At 41.5% G+C, this 24,143-nt stretch overlaps 1 protein-coding gene across 1 annotated transcript in view; it reads left to right on the forward strand.

The window, feature by feature from the left end:
- LOC136872205 (paramyosin) overlaps positions 1 to 24,143 on the forward strand; it is a 294,381-nt gene that overhangs the window by 176,532 nt on the left and 93,706 nt on the right. Inside the window, exon 2 of the mRNA XM_067146038.2 lies at positions 11,514 to 11,609. Within this exon, the coding sequence (XP_067002139.2) occupies positions 11,517 to 11,609 (93 nt within the window). The 5' untranslated portion in view covers positions 11,514 to 11,516. The remainder of the gene's footprint in view (positions 1 to 11,513; positions 11,610 to 24,143) is intronic.

A 24,143-nucleotide genomic window follows, 5' to 3' on the forward strand; every position in this document is an offset into this window, starting at 1 on the left:
ATACGAAAAAATCGCGAGATCATCTGCGAGGGCTAGGCAGTCAAATGTCAGCTTTATGTTTCTGTGGCCCAATCTGCCCCCATTTTCGACCCCTTTTTTGCTCATTTCTCTCTGCCACTTACGAATGACTTGCTCAACTACGCTATTGAAGAGCAGAGGAGAGAGTCTATCTCCCTGCCTTACCCCGGTCCTGATTTCATTGGCATCAGGAAACTGTCCCCTGAATTTTACTTTGAATGTAGTGTTGGTTAGGGTCTGTTGAATGATTGCCCTAGTTTTGTTGTCCAATCCTAGTTCGTTTACGATTTCAAATAGGGTGAATCGATCAACGGAGTCGTACACATTCCTGAAAACAAGGACGATCACTACAAACTCCTTATTTCTAAGCTTGAGGTATGCAAGGGCAGACCATGAGCGGCCTTTTCTAAAACCTCCTTGGTATTCTTCCAAGAGTGCATCCTCTTGTTGCTCTACCTGAGTTTGCGAAGAGCTTTCGAGAGAATCTTGTAGGTTATTGTGAGAAACAGAATGCCACAATAGTTGTTTACATCCATTCTGTTGCCTTTCTTATGAAGAGGTGAATCAAGGCTGACGTCCAGTCATCAGGAAATTTCTCCATTTCCAAAATCTCACATATCACCTCAGTTAACTTACGAACAGCCTTGTCGCCTGCATGCTTCCATAGTTCAGCGATTATCGAGTCCTCACGTGGTGTCTTGTTGTTTTTTAGTGACCGGATGATCTATTTGACTTCATCTTTTGTTGGTGGAAGGGAATTTGGGTGAGAGGTTGTATTGTCTTCGAAAGGGACCGTGAATGCTGGGGCTTTGCAGTTGAGCAGGGACTCAAAGTAATTAGCCAGGATTTGGCAAATGTCCTCATCAATGAGAATAGTTTCCCCGTCGATTTCTTTATGTAGGCTTGGTGTAGTGTATTGATTGAGGTTCTGTTTGAAAGTTCTATACAAGTCACTAGTGGTATTTTTCTCGAAGTCTTTCTCAATTTATCCCAGCTGATTCTTGTCAAAGGCGCGTTTTACCACGCGAATGATTTTTGCAGTGCATTTCCTTGTATCTAGGAACTTCTCCGAATTATCTGTGTTCTTCAATGAGTTCCATCTTTGCCAGGTGAATTGTCTTTCCCTTACAGCCAAATCACATTCACTGCTCCACTATGCAAGTTTCGTTGGTTTTGTTAGTGAGATTGTCTCTTTATCTGTTTCAATCAATGTCTATTTTAGATGTCCCAAATTCTGTGGTCCAAGGGCGCAAGCTTCTCAGTGAACTCTTGGTTGGCCCTTAATTTTTCTGTGTCACACCTATTGATCTTTCTTGGGTGGATCTACCTGGTATTTCTTAGAAGGAGTTTTAGCTTTATCTTGAAAAGGTAATGATCAGAATAAAGGTTGGCACTTCTCAGGGCCTTCTTGTTTCGGATCTCTCGTTGTGCTTTCCATGTAATAGCTACGTAATCGATCTGGAACTCACCAAGGTTGGGCTTTGGTGATGTCCAAGTTTTGTGCTTTCTGGATAGGTGTTTGAATGCAGTTGATTTCATAAGTAAGTTGAATGCCTTATAGAGTTCTACGTGTCTCTCCCCATTACAGTTGGTTCTGCGTTGAGCCGGGTAATTTCCAATAATGTTTCGGAATTTTCTTTCTTTGCCGAGTAGGGCATTGAAGTCCCCAAGCAAATTAACTGTGCGTTGTCAGGAATTTGAGAGGATGTCTTCCATGTCTTCCCAAAATGTATCCGTTTCTTCCAGTTCTGTCTTGTTCGACTGATTAATCGGCGCATGTACGTTGATAATAGTGTAGATTTTGTACTTTGGAAAGAAAGGATCGAGATTCGGTTGTGAGGAGAAGTGAAGTCCGGAGCTGAATCCAAAATCATTTAGCTGACAATAAATGCTGTGCCAAATGGGGAACATTTTTCATTGCACGTTTGCTACTTTTACCTTCAAAGATTCTATAACCTTGTGTTTCGAAGGTCTGGTCCACCTATAAACCTCGTTTCTTGAATAGCCGTGATAAGTACTTGATGATGGAAGAGTGTGTCAACGAGGTGTTTAAGTTTACCGATTTCAAAAGGGAGTTCATGTTAAAGGAAGCAAATAAGTGTCGATGATTGTGTTTGATCTTCCGTGGAGTCTCTTATACCTCCCAGGTTTGTAGGTGCAGTCTTCATAGAATCCGAAGGCCTGCAGGTTAAAGACTGGTTACCACCTGGGGTAGTAGCTTCTGTTGAAATTTCGTCCATGTTTTAAAGAGTTGAAAAACTGTAGACTGAGACAGGGACTGACCACGGTATTATTATTATTATTATTATTATTATTATTATTATTATTATTATTATTATTATTATTATTATTATTATCCATGCAGCATGTCGTTAACTTGCCAGTCGTAAAAGGACTAGTCAAAACGGGCCACCTTTCTTTTGGTACGGTTGATTGTTTTTAAATGTTAAATTTAAATACAGTAAGATCCCGGTCCAAACATCCTGCACCGGCGTAACCACTTTTCAAGGACATACAGTATATTGTGATGCTGAGAGCTGGTTGAAAGTAGTGTCATGTAAACTAACGAGAAGTTTATCCTGAAAATGACTTATACACAGTTCAAAAAAATTAGGGGAACATGTTTTGTAACGTCTGGTATGTGAACGTTAATTTGGTAGATGGGGTTCCAATGGCCGTACAGCATACCTTGAGACCTCAGCTACTCAGGGTACGTCAAATCGAAGTTATACTCTATCCGTAGGCGTATCCATGCATTAAACCAGATGACCCCTCAAAACAAAGCGAATAGCGGTGCGTCCGTGTGTCGTGAGGTACACAGACTACTGCGGTCATTTGAGCACGTTGTACGCAAACCAGCACATCCCATGAGACACCTTAATGAGGTTAAAGTCGCGAGGGCCGGCACTTTGATCCAGGAAGGATGGACTTTTCGTCGTGTTGCTGTGGATCTCAATGTCTCTCCGGCAGTTAATCAACGCTTGTGGAATCGCTACAATGGGACAGGCCAGTTCACAAGAAGGGTTGGAAAAGCTCGTGAACGCATGACAACCTCACAGTATGACCGATACCTGACCATCTGTGATTTGCGGCGTCGTTCAGCAACTGCCAGAGAATTGCAACAAGACCTCAGGAGGGTCACTGGAGTCACGGTGTCTGACCAGACCGTAAGGAACAGGTTAAGAGAAGTGTCCTTACGACCCAGACGTCCTGTTCGACTGCCCCATTTAACGGAACAACATCGCACAGCTCGCTTTCTGTTTGCCCGTACCCACGTCAACTGGCAACTTCATCAGTGGAGACCTGTGTTGTTCACAGACGAGTCCAGATTTCCCCTGACACAGTGTTATGGACGTCAATGTGTATGGAGACGCCGTGGTGAGCAGTACCTGCCAAATGTTGTCCAGGAAGGCGCCCGATTCGGACAAAATTCTGTGCTATTGTGGGGTGGCATTAGTATTGATGGCCGTACCGATCTTGCCGTCATCCATGGTAATCTTACCGCTGTGGGGTACATCGAACAGATACTGCTGCAGCATGTGTTGGTTGCTGCATACGATGTTGGCCCTAAATTTGTACTCATGCACGTCAATGCCAGGGCTCATGTAGCGCGCATCACCAGACCTGTCTTGCGAGAACTGGACATTCAAGAAATGGAATGGCCAGCAGTGAGTCCCGACATTAATCCCATCCAGCATGTGTGAGATATGCTTGACAGAAGTGTTCATGGGCGTCCTGTTCCACCACAGACTCTCCAAGACCTCGGACAGGTTTTCATTGAAGAATGGGACCTGATACCGCAACGTGACCTCCGTCAACTTATACGGAGCATGCACGTAGGTGCCAAGCTGTGATAAATGCTCTTGGAGGACATACACCATACTGAAGCTCTCCAACTGTGATAAAAGTCCATCCTGGAGGACTGTTATCACTTCCCACGAACCTACTACGCTGGCGTAGCAGAGGGAGAGGTGATACTCCCACGTGGCGCGTCCCAGGTGGCGGATTGGGGGGTCCTAACCGGCTTGCCGGCGGACTTGAGGGAAATAAAATACCTCTCGCGGACCAAACACACTACCCTTTGCGGGTGGGGGACGCACATGTAGAATACATCCGCGGTATCCCCTGCCTGTCGTAAGAGGCGACTAAAAGTGGCCCAAGGGCTCTCAACTTTGGAATGTGGATTGGCGACCACGGGGCCCTTGGCTGAGTCTTGGCATTGCTTCCACTTACTTGTGCCAGGCTCCTCACTTTCGTCTATCCTATCCGACCTCCCTTGGTCAACTCTTGTTCTTTTCTGACCCCGACGGTATTAGAGCATTCGAGGCCTAGGGAGTCTTTCATTTTCACGCCCTTCGTGGCCCTTGCCTTTCTTCGTCCGTTACTTCATTTTTCGAAGTGACGGATCCCTTCATTCTTCTTCTTTTCTTTCTCTCTCTCTCTAGCCCCTGTGGGTGGGGGACGCAGACGAAAAATACACCCACGGTATCCCCGGCCTGTCGTAAGAGGCGACTAAAAGGGGCGACCAAGGGATGATTGTATGAGAACCATGAAACTACTTTTGATTAGTACCATCACGCGGGGAACACCATGGGTCGCCTTTACTTGCGAGTAGTACCACTATATTAGGTACGAAATAGGTTTGTGATTTGAATCAGCAGAGAGTGCTTCCCCTGTGGGTTTCCAGTACCCGTGAGTCGTACCCATGTGAGCAACACCGCGGGTCTGGGCGTTGCCTGTGAGTTGTACCACTATATGAGCGACACCGTGGGTCTGCGTTGCCTGTGATTAGTACCCACTATGCGAGGAACACCACGGGATAGTGCGAGTCTCTGTGGTTAGTATACCTAGGTGAGGAACCTCATCGGTTTGCGTTGGCTATGAGTGGCGCCATTGTGTGAGAAACACCATAGGTTCGCGTTTCCTGTACGACGTACAATACTTGTGAATAGTACCATCATGTGTTGAACATCGTGAGTCTTCGCTACTTTTGATTAGTACACCAACATGACAAATACCACGGTTCTACTTTACTAGCGATAAGAACCATTCTGAGGGGCCTATGACCTGGATTTTGGACCCCTTTAGACATCAAGCATCCTCGATTCAGGATTGTGCTTTACAAGCGGTCCCTTGGTCAGTAATACTATTATTTATGATCTTTTTTTGAGTCGGATCCACTGTTGTTGTTTTCTTTGTTCATGTCCATTCATTCTTCGTGACATTTTTTTATTTTGGTCAGTATATGATTTTTTTACCATTTTGTTTGTTATTTCATTTCGTAGCATTAAGGCCCGATGTCCTCGATGATAGGTCCCTTTAAACAACAATCATCATCATGTTATCACTTCATTTTGGCCCCTATTTGCACATTTCCGTTTGTGTTCTGAAAATGAACGCGAATCCATCGATGTTCTTTTTTATACCTCAACAATAAAGAATAAAGGTTTAGTTGGTAATATACCTGGGTGTGAGGTATTGTTTTATGGAGCATGGCATACGTTCAAATGCATGTTCCCGTAATTTTTTTAGCTGTGTAGTATAGCTACAGATGATGCAGTCTAAAAGTTTCTTTCAATCCTTTTGTGAACTCTGATAATGATTGTTCCGAGGTTTTGGTGGATCAGCAGAGGTGAAAAGAAGGTGCGGGCTGGAATGGGTCTAACTACAAGTTTGAAAGATGAATTAAAATTTAAATAAAGGTTATATTTTCAGAAAAGTCAAACTTAACAGATTGATATGACTTTGAACAAACAACAAATAACAACAAGTTAAATCAGGTACAAAATCAAGAAAGCCAAGATTTGACAATCTGGGCCACAAGCCCTCATTTTTACTATTCCTGAGCACTCAGCTCACAATCGACATCTTACCAAAGGGCAGAAATTCCCTCAATACAATGGAGCGTTTGCTCCCACCTTTAAATCTCAAGCCTCTCTGAGGCACGTTTACCACAAGAGAAAAGAGCTAACCGGCTCTCAAGTTTTCAAGCCTATTAAAGGCATTACCTAGACTTCAGAATTCACTGCCATCAAGGCACAACTTACAAATATAAACAGGGGTATCTCGTACCCAATCTACTGGGCCTTCGTGGAAAAGAACAGATTAATTAAATGGCGCCACAATACCAAGATGAGTGGAGGCGTAACCTTGCACTCCTACATGAAGCTTGTTAAAACCTAAGTGGCGCTAGGCCGATAAGCGGGGGCTATTCCCATACTATGGAGGTGACACGAATACAGAATAAATTTAACACATTAAGAAGGAATAGAAGAACGGTTACAAAAACGTAGTCACCTCAAATTCAAGATGAAGGGGAGCTCGAGAGGGTAAGGCACTCTCTATCCCCTATTTACAGTTAAAGTTATATGAAAAGACCGGAAAGATTTACATGTTTCAAAGGATAGTTTACATATTCAAGTTTTCGGACCTGCCCAGAGAGATAAACTGCTGAGCTGGCGAGAAATAAAGATGTTAAACCACCATTACCTTGTTGAAGAACTGCTGCCAGAAGAAAGGGCGCTTCCCGCCCCCTGCTACATATTCACACACAGAGCTAGATGTTGTTCGAGTGGCAAAGAGGCGAGAAAATCAGCAGTCTTAAACCCTCGTGGAAGATTCGAGCGAGACCTTTCATGAATAATAAAGACATACCCACTCAACTTTATTGGGTAATTACAGAAATTACTGATTGGCTAAATTCAAAACTGGCGGAAAGAAGGCTTAATATTGCCAACCCACAAATAAAAGAACAAAATTTAGTAAAGACAAAAACTTTTGAATACAAAATTTCTTGGAGAAAGTTCATTCCTTCGCATGATCCCAGTTTTTTTTTTTTTTTTTCATCTATGAGAGAATGTCCACACTTCTTGATCCACCAAAAGAACAAAAACAAATCGAAATACACACAGTGGCATCTTCTGAGGAACTGTTGAATTAATTCAGTTGTTAAAGTTCAGAGTCCACGAACCTGCTACGCAGGCGTAGCAGGGGGAGAGGTGATACTCCCACGTGGCGCGTCCCAGGTGGCGGATAGGGAGGTCCTAACCGGCTTGCCGGCGGACTTGAGGGAAATAAAATACCTCTCGCGGACCAAACACACACCCCCTGTGGGTGGGGGAGGCAGACGAATAATACACCCACGGTATCCCCTGCCTGTCGTGAGAGGCGACTAAAAGGGGCGACCAAGGGATGTTTAAATTGGAACCATGAAACTGCTTTTGATTCGTGCCATCACGCGGGGAACACCAAGGGTTGCTTTTACTTGTGCGTAGTACCACTACATTGGGTACGAAATTGGTTTGTGATTAGTAGCACACAGGAGCACCACGCGGTCGGCTTTTGCAGTACCTGTGAATAGTACCACCATATGAGCAGGACCATGGGATGATAGCTACCATGGTTCTGTCTTGCCTATGATTAGTACCCACTATATGAGGAACACCACGGGATAGGGAGAGGTCCCTGTGGTTAGTACTCTTCTGTGATGAACACCATAGGTTTGCGTTGCCTGTAAATGGCGCCGCAAAGTGGGAAAACATAGGTCTGTATTAAATGTCGAATTTCATAAGCTCTGAGTAGTACAATAATGTGTGGAATGCCGCAAGTCTCTGCTACTTTTGATTAGTACCGTAACAGGACAGCTACCATGGTTCTATTTTGATAGCGATCAGTACCGTTATGAGGGGCCGATAACTTCGATTTAGGACCCCCTTTTGACTGCACGCATAATCGATTCAGTGTTATGCTATAGCAGTAGTCCCTTGGTCAGTAATACGATATTGTCACGTCCGTTTATGTGCCTGTGCGACATTGCGGGTCGCAACCACTGATTGTTTTAAATTCATGTCCATCCATTCATTCGTCGTTGTCACATTTTTGAATTCTGGTCAGTGGAGAATTTTAGACTTTTAATATGTCATTTCATTTCGTCTCATTTCGTACCATTAGGGGCCGATGACCTAGATGTTAGGCCCCTTTAAACAACAATCATCAATCATCATCAAAGTTCAGAGTTTCTCCGGTAGAGAAGTACTTTATTGGCGGAAGATTTAAAATTGCGGCGTAGAGGTGTACCGCGCGGTACAATGATGATGACGTTGTGGTGAAATGTAACTCCTATCTCCTTCGGTTCCACTAACCTACTACGTTGGCGTAGCAGGAGGAGAGGTGATACTACCACGTGGCGCGTCCAATGAGGCGGATAGGGCGGTCCTAACCGGCTTGCCGGCGGACTTGAGCGAAATGAAATAACTCTCGCGGACCAAACACAAAACCTCCTGTGGGTGGGGGACGCAGACGGAAAATACACCTACGATATCCCCTGGCTGTCGTAAGAGGCGACTAACAGGGGCGACCAACGGATGATCGTATTTGAACCATGAGACAACTTGTAATTAGTACCATCACTCAGGGAACACCATGGGTCGCTTTTACTTGCGCATAGTACCACTATGTTAGGTACACAATATGTTTGTGATTAGTAGCGACAATGTGTGCTTTTGGGTTTTACAGTACCTGTGATTAGTACCACTATACGAGCGACACCGTGAGTGAGCGACACCATGGTTGTGCCTTGCATATGATTAATACCCACTGAGTGAGGAACACCACGGGGTAGTACGAGTCCTTGTGGTTAGTACACTTAAATGATTAACACCATAGGTTTGCCTTGTGTGTAAATGGCGCCGCAATGTGAGAAACACCATAGGTCTGTGTTAAATGTGCGCATTACATTACCTGTGAGTAGTACCTTAATGTGTGGAATACCACGGGTCTACGCTACTTTTGATTAGTACCGTAACATGACAAAAACCGTGGTTCTACTTTGCTAGCGATAAGTACCATTATGAGGGGCCGATAACCTGGATTTTGGACCCCATTAGACAACAAACATCATCGATTCAGGATTGTGCTTTAGAAGCAGTCTCTTGGTCAGCAATACTATTGTTTTACGGTAGTTTCTGGAAAAGTGGGATTTGCGGGTCGGATCCACTGATTGCTTTAAATTCATATTCATCCATTCATTCTTCGTCATCAGGGTTTGAATTCTGGTTAGTGGATGATTTTGGACTTTTAATTGTCATTACATTTCGTCTTATTTCGAACCATTAGGGACGATGACCTAGTTGTTAGGCCATTTTAAACAACAAGCATCATCATGATCATGATCATCATAATCATCATCATCTCCTTCAGTTCATATTTAGAAAAATACGTTTTGCAACCACCCCAATATAAATTTTACATCTTTGTCCTGTGGGAAAGGTTTTCCATTGGCAACTGATATTGCGTTTGTGAACTAAATATTTTTTGTCGCTTTCAACGATATGGACAACATTGTGCTTTCCAACCACCAAAGCGTAGGAGTGGGAAGGAAGCGGCCGTGGCCGTAATTAAGGTATATCCCCAGCATTTGCCTAGTGTGAAAATGGGCAAAATCACGGAAAACCATTTTCAGTGCTGCCGACAGCGGGGTTCGAACCCACTATCTCCCGGATGCACGCTCCTAACCGCACGATCAACTCGCCCGGTGCAAGGACAGAAGGAATTCTGAACATCTTGATAAATTTAGCATGTTATAAAATTAAGCCATGTCACCAAATATATCGCTTTGTTCATAAAGTCCGACTTCCTGGATGAATGAATGGTCTTTTCAGAGGGCTCCAGGTTCGATTCCCGGCCGGGCCGAGGACTTGTTAACAGCATTCTCTCTGGTAGCAATAGATAAAAGTTACGTGCAATGACCAATTTTATTACACAAGAACGTTGAAGCATACATACATTTCTCACTGAACGTCTAACACACAGGTTACATTGTTCTCGACTCTCCAAGTCAAGACGGTGCAGCCTTCCGCTACGTCTAGTCAAAACGTATGTATTTGGTGCATGCTGCTATGTGGCGAAACACGGTTGACTAACGGGGGTTGCAGACCACAAGGGGCTGAGATATTATGAGACGCACCGAACAACAGCGTATGGTTAATTCCTCTAGCTCGGGGACTATTTCTATTTGTTCGTCTCAATACACTTCTCTCCATGCTACTACACTACCAACCACAACAGAAACACTCAATAGCGAATACCTCTCTCCGGATAGTGTTGGCGTCGGTAAGAGCATCCGGTCGTAAAACTGGGACAAATCTATATCAAGTGTCAACCCCAATAAACTGGAATTAGGCCAGGAAGATAAAAATTGATTTGTTAATATATACACAACACTGAAGATATAGATGCAAGGATGTTCACGTTAAAGTAATAACAATGGACTTGAGATTTTCACCTAAACCGAACCATGTAAAGAAGTCTACATAAAGTTTGGGTACGACTCGTCAAGCACCGATTGTAAGACCACCTGTCCTGGAAAGGTGTCAAACATTTTCTTCTTATAAATAAACGTTTTCCTTTAGTTTTATAGGGATTACCTTGCCGAGGTGGTAAAGGTTCTCTTGATTTACCGAGAAGGATGAGGATTTGATTCCCCGTCAGGCAGTCAATAATTCAGAAACGAGATTTCCACTTCCAGAGAAGGTCACTTAGCCTACACCAGAACTAGGTCCATAAAGATAACCACTCTGTCCCACTTAGTGCTTTTATCTTCCTCTCCTCCAACGGTCTTCATGGGTACATCGGAGATTGCTTTACTTTGCTTTACTTTAACACTGCAAAATATAATTTAAACGTACTCTTTTGCGCTACAAGTCTCGTGGTGCTAATCGTGCGGGCTAATTATTTCGATATCGGACTGGGAATCGTGTTGTTCCGCGATAGAACCCACAACCATTTTGTCAGTTTGCTAGACTGAGACCAGAACATTTTCAGGCGACACTGTTCCTCATTTGACTTCATGAGGGATGAGGTAATTCCATTCACTACCCTCGAAATGTGTGATAAAGATGATAATTAGAACATGAGGTCACCTAGGAAGGCGTTTGTAAGGCTAAATTTTCAATCAGGAAGGTGGTCAAAATATAGTTCCAAGTGTGTTTAGTTTAAAAAACACATAATGTATACAGCAGAAAGAAAAATACTGATAACATCATTTGACATTTTGAAAAATATTCAAATTCCGATATTTTGAAATATTATTGAGTATTCGGGAGATAGTAGGTTAGAACCCCACTGTAGGCAGCCCTGAAAATGGTTTTCCGTGGTTTCCCATTTTCATACCAGGAAAATGCTGGGGCTGTACCTTAATTAAGGCCACGGCCGCTTCCTTCCCACTCCTAGCCCTCTCCTGTCCCATCGTCGCCATAAGACCTATCTGTGTCGGTGCGACGTAAAGCAACTAGCAAAAAAAAAAAAAAAAAAAAAAAATGAAAAATCAAAGGTGCAAAGGAAATGGAAAAACAATGCATTGCTATTTTACTAGTAGAAATAATGCCCGTTCTAACAGTTTACTCTTTCGTAAATAGACACAATAAATTGTATTCTACATTATGAGTATGCGTGACTGTATGTAAATATAGTTATATTTGTACTTTCCTTTTTTTCAGATTATGGATAGACAAGAACAAACAATGGGAGATCCGGATATATTTAATTTTGAACGCCGCCTAAGAGAAATTTTGCACGAGCTCAATCTTAAAAGAGTAAGTGAATATATCTTATATTTAACCACCAGGATGCCCATGCCTTGCTACGGTTTTTACTGGAAGTTATCTTTCAATGCTTCAAATTTTGGAGAGTCCACTGTCGATTGAGTCTGTGAAATCCACCATCAATTCGTATGCCAAACGGTTTTGGAGGAAAGATTTTTAATCTTCCTGTCTAACGCTCATTTGAACCCCATAAAATTCAACTGTTTTAAAACCCTATCTTATTTAACATCTAGGCTATAGAAACCACCAACCTGTGAAACTTTGACTTCGTACATCGAACAGTAATGGAGGAATGAATGGTTTGCTTTAGTGCCAGAATGTTTTAAAAATACGTCTTATTTAACACAGGGTGGTTCGTGGTGTGGGTTACTGTAGTCGGGTTGTAGTTCGTGAATCATGGGCAACGGCTGAGTGGGATGGTAAGTGGTTCTAAGAGCCGGGATACCAATTGCCATGGAATGGGAGTGGGTATCTCGGACATATTCTGAGTCGTGGTCGTCCTTGTGCTCAAGTGGCTAGGACTGTACAATCCAACGGTGGTCTCTCGGGGACTATGTGTAAGTAGGATAGCATCCTCCTTCACAGAATTTTCACCAAGCACACTCAAAACATTTTAAGCAACCATATGGGAGTAACGGAGTCCCATTTCCATTTGACAGCTGAGGGACTCCTTGGAAACAACTTGGCGAACAAAATGGAATTCGATGGGGAGCTATCAATGTTAATGGGGCTTATAGAAAAACTGGCTGAGTCAGCAAAGAGGATGCATCCGGATGTGCTAGGAGTTAATGATTTTCGGATAATGGGAGATAACGAAGAAGAGATAGGACATTATAAAGTGTTCTTGACGGGTGTTAAAAAGGGAAGGGTAGAGTGTGGTGTAGGATTGTTCATCAGGAATACTTTTGCATGCAACATAGTTTCTGTTAGATAAGTAAATGAGCGAATAATGTGGGTAGATTTGGCAGTTGGGGAATTTAGGATGAAAATTATCTCAGTGAATTCACCATGTGACGGTGCTGATGAAAAATAAAAGTTTTATGAAGTACTCAGTGACATCATAGTCAGGGTTGACAGCAAGGAAAGGATAGGATAGTGCTAATTGGCAATTTCAATGCGTGAGTTGGAAATAGAACTGACGGATATGAGAAGGTGATGGGTAAATGCAGGTAAGGTATGGAAGTTAGTAGGAATGGGAAGCGTTCACTGAACTTCTGTGCTACTATGGGTTTAGCAGTTACGAATACATTCTTCAAGCATAAAGCTATTCACCTCTACTCATAATAGGGGAGGAGCACAGGATCCATAATAGACCAAATCAAAACCTACTTTGAATTCAAGAAATCTTTTAGGAATGTGCGAGTATTCAGGAAATTTTTTAATGATGCAGACCACAATCTGATCTGCAGTGAACTAAATATCTCTAAGAAAGAGAGAAATCTGTCTACAGACTAATAAGCGTAGAAAATCTCCAGGACGATGAAATTAGACAGAAGTACGTGGATATGATTAGCGAGAGGTTCCAAACACTAGACAGCAGGCAGGCTCAGGATATAGAAAGATATTGGGTGGCATACAGAGATGCTGTAGTAGAAACAGCAAGACAATGGCTAGAAACAACTGTCTGTGAAGATGGGAAATAGCGAACATCTTGCTGGAATGATGTAGTGAAAGCAGCTTTTAAACGTAAAAAGAAGGCGTATTATAAATTATGGCTCCAAACAAGGACTGTTGCCGACAGAGAATTATAATCGATGGAAGAAACAGAGCATAATGAATCAATGGCTAGAAACAACTGTCTGTAAAGATGGGAAATAGCGAACATCTTGCTGGAATGATGAAGTGAAAGCAGCTTTTAAAAGTAAAAAGAAGGCGTATTATAAATTATGGCTCCAAACAAGGATTGTTGCAGACAGAGAATTATAATCGATGGAAGAAACAGAGCATAACGAATCAATGTTGAATCCAAGAAGTCATGGGAAGATTTCGGTAATAACCTGGAAAGGTTAGGTCAAGAGGCAGGGAAACCTCTCTGGGCAGTGATAAAGAATCTTGGATAGGGAGGGGAAAAGGGAAATGAATAGTGTTTTGGTTGGGTAAATCTATGAACTCATAATAGATCCTAGGAAATCACTGGACAGGCGGAAGAAATATTTTGAAAATCTTCCCAATGTAAAAGAAAATGTTTCTGGTAATGTCGCGAACAACTGGGCTCATGAGGACAATGATGTTGGTGAATTTACGCTTGAGGATGTGGCGCAGGGCTCTATATCACTCATTAGGCCAGTATAGGATCCGTACCGATCAGAACTCATTAAGGAACTTGAGGTGGTATAGCGAAAGGCTGCAAGATTTGTGCTTAACGATTTCAATCCTAGAAGTAGTGTGACAAGTATGATAGAAAAACTTGGGTGGGAGACCTTGGAGACTAGAAGGAAACAAACACGGTTATGTGCCGTGTATAATGCCTACACGAATAAGTCAGCTTGGGGAGAGTTGGGGACAGTCGACTAGAAAAGCTCTTGATACATAAGTAGGATAGAACATCCGCATAAAGTAAAAGGTGGATCGCAGAAAACTATGAAAAATATTCGTTTGTAAATTGGGGAATTAATGATTGGAATGCATTACCTGCAGCTGTCTTAGAGCCTTTTCCCAAAAATGTCATATGCTTCAAGAATTTCTGTGTTGGTGTCATTTTAATGCAACGCTCAACCCACTGTAAACTGTAGTATTAAGGCATCTGAATTTTTTTTTTTTGCTATGGGCTTTACGTCGCACCGACACAGATAGGTCTTATGGCGACGAAGGGATAGGAAAGGCCTAGGAGTTGGAAGGAAGCGGCCGTGGCCTTAATTAAGGTTCAGCCCCAGCATTTGCCTGGTGTGAAAATGGGAAACCACGGAAAACCATTTTCAGGGCTGCCGATAGTGGGATTCGAACCTACTATCTCCCGGATCCAAGCTCACAGCCGCGCGCCTCTACACGCACGGCCAACTCGCCCGGTACATCTGAATTATTTAAGGCACGTGCGAATTTATACTTGCTACAGTTTGTTTCTCTTTTTTTCTTTTTTTTTTGCTAGTTGTTTTACGTCGCACCGACACAGATAGGTCTTACGGCGACGATGGGACAGGAAAGGGCTAGGGGTGGGAAGGAAGCGGCCGTGGCCTTAATTAAGGTACAGCCCCAGCATTTGCCTGGTGAGAAAATGGGAAACCACGGAAAACCATTTTCAGGGCTGCCGACAGTGGGGTTCGAACCTACTATCTCCCGAATACTGGATACTGGCCGCACTTAAGCGACTGCAGCTATCGAGCTCGGTGCTACAGTTTCAGTCCATCGGACAGTTTAACATCATCATCTGCAATTTATGCTTCTAACCACATTCGAATGGTGACATTGTTGCAAGAGGATGGTGACAAGTGAATGTTTCTGCTTGTGTTGACGTGAGTCTGAGTGGTGTCACCAGAGTTTGGAAAAAGTTCAGAGAGGCACAAACGTTTACTGATCGACAACGGACAATCGACAACCTACGCAAAACAATTCGCAGGAAGGATCTATATATTTTTCTATCAACACATCGTAGGCCCACTGTTACTGCCACCTCGTTCCGCTAGCATCTTCAGAGGGTCACCGTAGTGAATGTGTCCTATCAGAGAGTGCAACATTGGGTGCACGACGGAGGTCTGATACAAAGGAAGCCTGTGCCAAAAGATCCTCTTAAACCACACCAAAGGGCAGCTCGTGTGAGATGGCCAACAATGCACGATATCAAAACAATTGGAAGCATACGCTACTTTTTGATGATGTCACCATAAGCTTTCACCCGTACAACAGGAGCCTTTGAGTTTAAAGACAATTTTGAAAAAAAAAAAAAAAAATGAACAAGCTCTTCGCCCTGGAGCGACATCTGTAGTAAGGAGGTTCCGCTTCTGTCATCTTTAGGTGCGGGATCATGTTTGGCAGACATACGCCTCTAATTCCTATTCAGGGTAACGTGACTGGTCTGGTATATAGAGACAGCATCCTCCAACCTGTAGTTCCAGGACTTTCTGCCACTGTGGGTGAGAGCTTTACACTAGTAGATGATGATGCTCGAGACAGATTGGTCAATCAGTTCCTTGAGATGTATGCCATACAGCAATTATGTAGCTGGCATATTCTGTGCACATGAACTGTGTTGAACATGCATGGCATAAACTGAAGGGAGCAAGTGCCCACCGTTCTAATTCTCCTACTAACATTCAGCAACTGACTGAAACTGCTATCCAAGAGTGGGATAATCTTTGGTGCCGAGTATGCCCATCGTGTTCAAGCATGCCTCAGGGCCCTTGGTGGATATACAAGGTTTTTATTTGCCACACAATGAACGATAATTTTGAGTTCAAAATCGCACATGACCAATTTTGTGCCTTTGTTTTGTGTCCAAAATCTCACATGACCAACTTTGTGTCTTTGTTGAGTTTATGTTGCTTATGCAAAACTGACTGCATGTTGCTCCTTTTTGTATAAGTGATGCCCAAATGAATCGAGACTTTTATTGTTTCTGTAATGGCTTATTGTTTGGAATACATGAATGAATGAATGAATGAATGAATGAATGAATGAATGAATGAATGAATCAATCAATCAATCAATCAATCAATCAATCAATCAATCAATCATTCCTGGCCTGCATTTAGGGCAGTCGCCCAGGTGGCGGATTCCCTATCTGTTGTCTCCTAGCCTTTTTTAAAAGTGATTGCATAGAAATTGGAAATTTATTGAACATCTCCCTTGGTAAGTTATTCTAATCCGTAACTCCCCTTCCTATAAACGAATATTTGCCCCAATTTGTCCTCTTCAATTCCAACTTAATCTTCATATTGTGATTTCTTCTACTTTTAAAGACACCACTCAAACTTATTCGTCTACTAATGTCATTCCATGCCATCTCCCCACTGACAGCTCAGAACATACCACTTAATCGAGCAGCTCGTCTCCTTTCTCCCAAGTCTTCCCAGCCCAAACTTTGCAACATTTTTGTAACGCTACTATTTTGTCCGAAATCACCCAAAACAAATCGAGCAGCTTTTCTTTGGATTTTCCAGTTCTTGAATCAAGTAATCCTGGTGAGGGTCCCATACACTGGAACCATACTATATTTGGGGTCTTACCGGAGACTTGTATGCTCTCTTCCTTACATCCTTACTACAACGCCTAAACGCCCCATAACTATGTGCAGAAATCTGTACCCTCTATTTACAATCCCATTTATGTGATAATCCCAATGAAGATCTTTCCTTATATTAACAACTATGTACTTACAGTGATCACCACAAGGAACTTTCACCCCCATCAACGCAGTAATTAAAACTGAGAGGACTTTTCCTATTTGTGAAACTCACAACCTGACTTTTAACCCTGTTTATCAACATACCATTGCCTGCTGTCCATCTCACAACATTATCGAGGTCACGTTGCAGTTGCTCACAATCTTATAACTTATTTATTACTCTGTACAGAATAACATCATCTGCAAAAAGCCTTATCTCTGAATCCACTTCTTTACTCATATCATTGATGTATTAAGAAAACATAAAAGTCCAATAATACTGCCTTGAGGAATTCCCATCTTAATTATTACAAGGTCAGATAAAGATTCGCCTACTCTAATTCTCTGAGTTCTGTTTTGTAGAAATATAGCCACCCATTCAGTCACTCATTTGTCTAGTCCAGTTGCACACATTTTTGCCAGTAGTCTCACATGATCTACCCTATCAAATGTCTTAAATAGGTCAATCGCGATACAGTCCATTAGACCTCATGAATCCAGGATATCTGCTAAATCTTGCTCGAATCCTACAAGTTGAGCTTCAATGTAATAACCTTTTCTAAACCCGCACTGCCTTTTATCGAACCAGTTATTAATTCCGCAAATATGTCGAATATAATCGAAAGGAATGCATTCCCTAAGCTTAAATGCAAAACATATCAAACTGACTGGCCTGTAATTTTCGGCTTTATGTCTATCACCCTTTCCTTTATAGGGGCTACTATAGCAACTCTCGATTCATTTGGTATAGCTCCTTCACGCAAACAAACTTATATAAAATAAGAGTTTTGTCTGTACATTCCTCAGAATTTGAAAAGAACGGTATTTCTGTATCGGTCATGTCCACAGTAACAAGGAAATGCAATTTTTACTTTTCCGTAATTTCTGTCTGTCTGTCTGTCTGTCTGTCTGTCTGTCTGTCTGTCTGTCTGTCTGTCTGTACACGCACCACTAGAAAACGGCTGAAGAGAATTTAATAAAAATCGGCATGCAAAGTCAGTCAGGGAATAAGTCGCTACAATCTAGGCTATAAATAATTTTATTCACACTGATTGAATGGGTAGTTTAGGGGAAGGCCTAAAATTTAATTCTCGAATATTTATGTTATTAGTGGTGATATCTTAATGAAAATTGGTATGCAAAGTCAAAGAATAAGTCGCTACAATCTAGGCTATAAACAATTTTATTCACACTGAGTGAAATGGTAGTTTGGGGGAAGGCCAAAAATTGTAATCTTAAATATTCACGTTATTAGTGGTCCTATCTCTTTGAAAATTTGTATGCAAAGTCGGAGAACGAGCCACTAAAATCTAGGCTATATATCATTTTATTCACGCTGAGTGAAATGGTACTTTGGGGGAAGGCCTAAAATTTAATTCTCAAATATGTATATTATTAGTGGTCGTATCGATAAATACTACATAACGAAGTTATATATAGAATTAAATTTTCCGACTATTTATGTCTTATACATTTTACCGTACCGGCTATGATAACACAGATATTCATGAATTTGTATTTTTGTTGCTAAGTCCATATCAACGCAGAGCCACGAGAAAATAGGTTAACAGAATTTAATGAAAATCGGTATATAGAGACGGCGAATAAGAAACTACAGTCTAAGCTATAAACAATTTTATTCAAACTGGATTAAATTGTAGTTTAGGGATAGGCCCCTAAAATTTAATTTTTTAACACCTATATTATTGGTCCTATCGTTTCAGAGTCGGAAGAAAAATAAATGTGAAGGCCTACAATATCGAAAGCGCATAACATCGATGAACAATAACATTACCGGTACATTGACCATTGTTAGTGGCGGTGTTCTTTATCTCTTAAGTTGCCTCTCAACTCCGATAGATTGGATTACTGCTGCGTACCGAGTATAATAGCCTAACTGATTACTGGCGGAAAATAGCCGGGGAGTTAGAAACCTTTCTTCTTTAGCATGCCATTCCTCTGGTTCATACATTTTCTGATACAGCTGGTACGTAACACACCGGTTCATCATAGTATTCCAGCGGTTCGATCCCCACTCTGACGCGCTGTTTTGAATGAGCAGTGTTTATACTTAAGGCAGACTCAGTAGTAGTAGTAGTAGTAGTAGTAGTAGTAGTAGTAGTAGTAGTAGGCCTATGGCCTGGTGTAGAATAACAATTTAGGCCTATTCCAAATTATAGCACCACAATTCACTAAATGACTCAAAATTAAACCCTGAACAGAGCCGTTTCTTAAGCTTCTTCCTCCCCACTTTTAATAAATTCTACATTCATTTTATTCCAAATTAGCAGTGAAGAGGGGGGTTTCTCCTCTGGCTTGGAGGAGAAATTTGCTTCCAAGTCAGATAGATTTTTCCGCCGCCAGTGTAGTGAATTGATATTTACCGACTCATCGTGTACTCCTAGGAAAAAGATTAGTAAAAGGGCATGAGTTTTGTCCTAGGAGTCTCCACTGTTCGACCTCCTCCTCGCCGAAAAAAGACGAAGAGTGTTCACGGATCACGGCTGTCTGCAGCTTGGTCATCCCAGCTCTGAAACTTTGGATTGTAATATCGGGAGCTTAGACTTGTTCGTTAAAAGTGGGAAAATGTGTGGTTTGTGATTTGATCGAGTATTTCATATGAAAGCATTGCTTTTAATTGCGCCATTCGTACTGACGTCACTGTAATGTTTGTTCATTTCCGTTGGGAAAACCAGTAAGACAGTCTTTCTGAGGATGTAAAAAGGCAGGTGGAGAGTGAGTGTCTACCGTTATAATAAAGCTCCCCAACCTCATTGTGACTGATGGTATGCAAGCGGGTCTACCATTACAGTGAAAATTCCCTAACTCAGTCTTCATATGAGAAAAGATGTTTGGTGACATCGCCGTCGGGTTTCTGGGTAACTTTGAGAGCTTTGCAATTTAATACAATCTTGCTCACAACGTGTACACTACCTAATCTAGAATTCTGTATACACTGTAGAATTCCGTAGCGAAGCACGGGTACATCAGCTAGTAGTCAAATAAGTACTTCAGATATGGTACTATATCCCAACCCATTGCCTTTAGTATTCTGCCCGTTTAAGCCACGGCCAACACATTAGAGGCACGAGACACCCTCAGGGGTGTTCAGTAAAGGATTGACATGTTCCATAAAAGAAATGGTGTGGATCAACGAGATGGGCAGATATCAGTAAAGAATGAACCATCGAAATACAAATTAATGGTGGATTATTTATTACAAAATAATTCCGTCCTTCTAAGAATTTTGATTGTGTGAGATGACCACCAAAATTTTTAATTTTACGTTAACTCTTGCTGTACATCCAAAAATTAAACCAAATGGGATGGTACATGTTAATGAATTCTTATTAATTCTGACAAAAATTGTTTTCATAAAAGTCATATTTTATCGAATATTATTTTGAATGTTAAATTTAATTTTGCTTAGAGAATGATGCTCGTACGCATGTCAAATCATGCCGGAAATCTGGAACAAGATTTTAAATGGTTGACTGATCAAACAAAACGAAATGAAATACAAAAAATGAATAAATTGCTTTGTCACTTAATTTCACTTTTAATTATTTCTCCAATTCAACTCGACCTTTCAGTGATTATCTGTTCAGCGTAACCACAGAATACACGTGACTTTACTTGATAAAAGTAAGCAGAAACATTTTTAAATTAAATTAAATCTTTAACCATGTGTCATGACCTTAACACAACGCCGAATCTCAGAACAACGATGGTAACACACCCATCAATAATTCACAATAAAATAAAATCACTCAACCTGTGGAAATAACAAAATAAAAATGCACGTGATAAGTCTCCCGTTACCATCATCCACCAAGGAAAGAATTATAACCAACTACAACTAAGGATACTATTTTACAAATATACACACACGTCCACATGTTATCCGTATATTTCTATGGACAAGGAATACTCCCATAAATAATTGTTTGCACCTGAAAGTAATCCATCCGGTACAAATAGTCAATAATATCGTCAATATCTGCATCGAACTCAGAACGTTACCAAAATTGATCAAATATGGAGGAATTGAGTAATATTATACAGCTACGATTTTGATATTATTGCGATGACGCTCATCCAGTATGACAAGAAAAACTAACCATTTCATACACTCAATTTTATTTTGTAGGAAGACATGTGGTTTACCTCGTGGTTCAATAATATTTTATGAAGACGCTATCGCCTATAGGTCTCTCACGAAAACAACAACTCGCAAATACATCAATATGGCGATAAATTATTCCTAAATATCCATTTCTCATTGCACACAACATTGCAGAAATAGATTACATGTGCCTCTGTTCATAGAGACGCGAAGATTCGCCCCCAAATAGCACAAAAAATCACCATAATCCATGCCACATTTCTCCACATGGCACGACGTGAGAGGTACAATGGCGAAAATAATTCGCAACATCCTCCAAAATATCACGGGAAAACTCTCATAAATGACTGGAACTACACGTAAATATAATAATCAGACAATGTTCTCCCTTAAAAGTATGAAATTGAATCCAAACGAAAGCTATCCGTATCATTAGCGTAGCATTAATATGTCAGATGAGCCTGCTCCCACATAAAAAAATGTAGCAAACACTTTCGGCAAAATATAAGAGAAAAAAATTCCGAAGAATAAAAATATCACGCGCACACAATCCTCAATATTATAATAATTGAATGGAAACGTAATATTCCTTAAAGGTTAGCCGATGGCTGACATTTAAACCAGATACTTGTCTGATGACATGACTTATTGAAACCCACGTGGTCGATGATGTTGACATACCGTCATCACACACTTTAAAATCACATAGTAAGAGAAAATACAAATCCAACGTCGTATAACACAAGAAAATGACATGGCAAAGATACTAGAAATCTACTCAAACTATTGTTCAATCAATAATCCCTTCAAGAAGAAAGTTAACTACTTGATGACCCTGGTCTCCTTCTAGGCTGGATTCATGGCATTAGGACGCTGCCAGCATTGGTCCTGTCTTTTAGTACTGCATCCTGATGTGGGTGATGACTCCAGGGCACACGAATTTCTTACTGTAGGTCTTCATTGCCTTGGCCGGTATCGAACTTGTATTGCTTGAGGTGCACTGAAACTTTCACAAAAAATGTTAGTACAAATTCCCCACTCGTGGTTTCACAATTGACATGTAATGATACGTACTTTCTTCCCAGACGCTATTGACGTCTGTTATGACTTTAGATGGTCTGTCAAACTGCCAAGAAATGACACTGTTCTCCTCGTGGCGCAAGTAACACCTGTCCAGGTCTATAAAAGACCTCCTTGCGTAGTGAGCTTCCGAGCAACACGCGTATCCAGCAGATAAGCAAGAGTAAGTATATTCTAGTACAGATTTGCCACCTATATTCTGAGCTCTGACGTCATACCTCGTGATTCGATTGACGTCCTGAATTCCTCGACGTTGTAATTAACATGTCCCCTAATCTCTTGTTAATTAATTAGTTAATTAATTCCACAATTAATTTCATTTCCAAATATTATTATTCATGCCTTCCTGAAATGTGATATTAAAGCTTTTATGCACACTTGTTGGAGAATGTTTATTAAGACGTCGAATCTGAAGTTGTAATATGACGAAAGATGTTGAATGTAATACTCGTGGATGAAGAGTTCAGCCGTATTAAAATTTTTCCCGTCTTCTCTTGCGGCGAAAACATTGTCTTTCACCCCTCAACAGGTTACACAAAAAGAAAAGAATAAAGTTATCCCTTTGGGTTCCGCTGCCGATAATCTGCGCGGAACACCTGGCGTACAGTCCGGTCACATAAAATTCACTGCCAATTACAATAGACCTAAAATGTCACAGTATATCCACCGGAATCTTATCAATCTCAGGTACGACTCGTCGGTTGAATGGTCAGCGTACTGGCCTTCGGTTCAGAGGGTCCCGGGTTCGATTCCCGACCGGGTCGGGGATTTTAATCGTTTCTAATTAATTCTTCTGGCTCGGGGACTGGGTATTTGTGTCCGTCCCAACACTCTCCTCTTCATATTCAGACAACCTACCACACTACCAACCACCACAGAAACACGCAATAGTGATTACATCCTTCCATATAGGGTTGGCGTCAGGAAGGGCATCCGGCTGCAAAACAGGGACAAATACACGTACGTTGTTGTTATCTTAGGTAAAAGCTGCCTCTGTGGATCAGCGGTAGAGTGTCGGCCTCCGGATCCCAAGATAGCGGGTTCAAACCCGGCAGAGGTAGTCGGATTTTTGAAGGACGGAAAAAAGTCCATTCGACACTCCATGTCGTACGATGTCGGCATGTAAAAGATCTCTGGTGACACATTTGGTGTTTACCCGACAAAATTCATTAAATCTCAGCCATAGACGCCCAAGAGAGTTTCGGTTTACTCGGTCTGCCATCTAGTGGGGACCTACAGTAAAACGGAACGTCGAAATTGACGAGCAGACAGCCAGATGGCGTCAAATTGAAATGTCTGCACACGGTAGCTGAGGCCATACGATTATTATCATAGGTAAATGTTAAAACTTCTTTAGTATTAGTCACCTCCTCTATCTAGACATTATCCTTGTAACCAACAATCTTTACATACCGGTACTGCTGAATGAATATTTCTGCCTTTTGAAGATCCTCGAATACATACTCCCCTTGTTCATTAATTATTCCTGGAATGCCTTACTTGGAACCTGTTTCTGCCTTAAAATACCTATACATACCCTTCCATTTTTAGTAAAATTTGTATGACTGCCAATTATGCTTGCCATCATGTTATCCGTAGCTGACTTCTTTGCTAGATTCAATTTCCTAGTAAGTTCCTTCAATTTCTCCTTACTTCCACAGTCATTTCTAACACTATTTCTTTACAGCTTCCACCTCCTTCTTAGTCTATTTACTTCTCTGTTATAATATAGTGGGTCTTTACCCGTCCTTACCACTTTTAAATGTACAAACCTGTTTTCACACTCCTCAACAATTGCTTTAACCTTTCGAACTCCATTACCCTTGGCGTATGCTTCCTGCTCCACTCCTAATTAATTTTTGCACTGTGGGTATGGAGGAGCATCACCACCTCCGGTTTCATTATCACTGTCACTTTGTTCACTTTCACTTATATTCACTAATAAATCATCCAAGTCAGTTGTTGGTTCATCATCATCATTATCACTGTCCACTAACTGTTC

The sequence above is a fragment of the Anabrus simplex genome, chromosome 4 (genome assembly GCF_040414725.1).
Source record: "Anabrus simplex isolate iqAnaSimp1 chromosome 4, ASM4041472v1, whole genome shotgun sequence".
Classification (NCBI taxonomy): domain Eukaryota; kingdom Metazoa; phylum Arthropoda; class Insecta; order Orthoptera; family Tettigoniidae; genus Anabrus; species Anabrus simplex.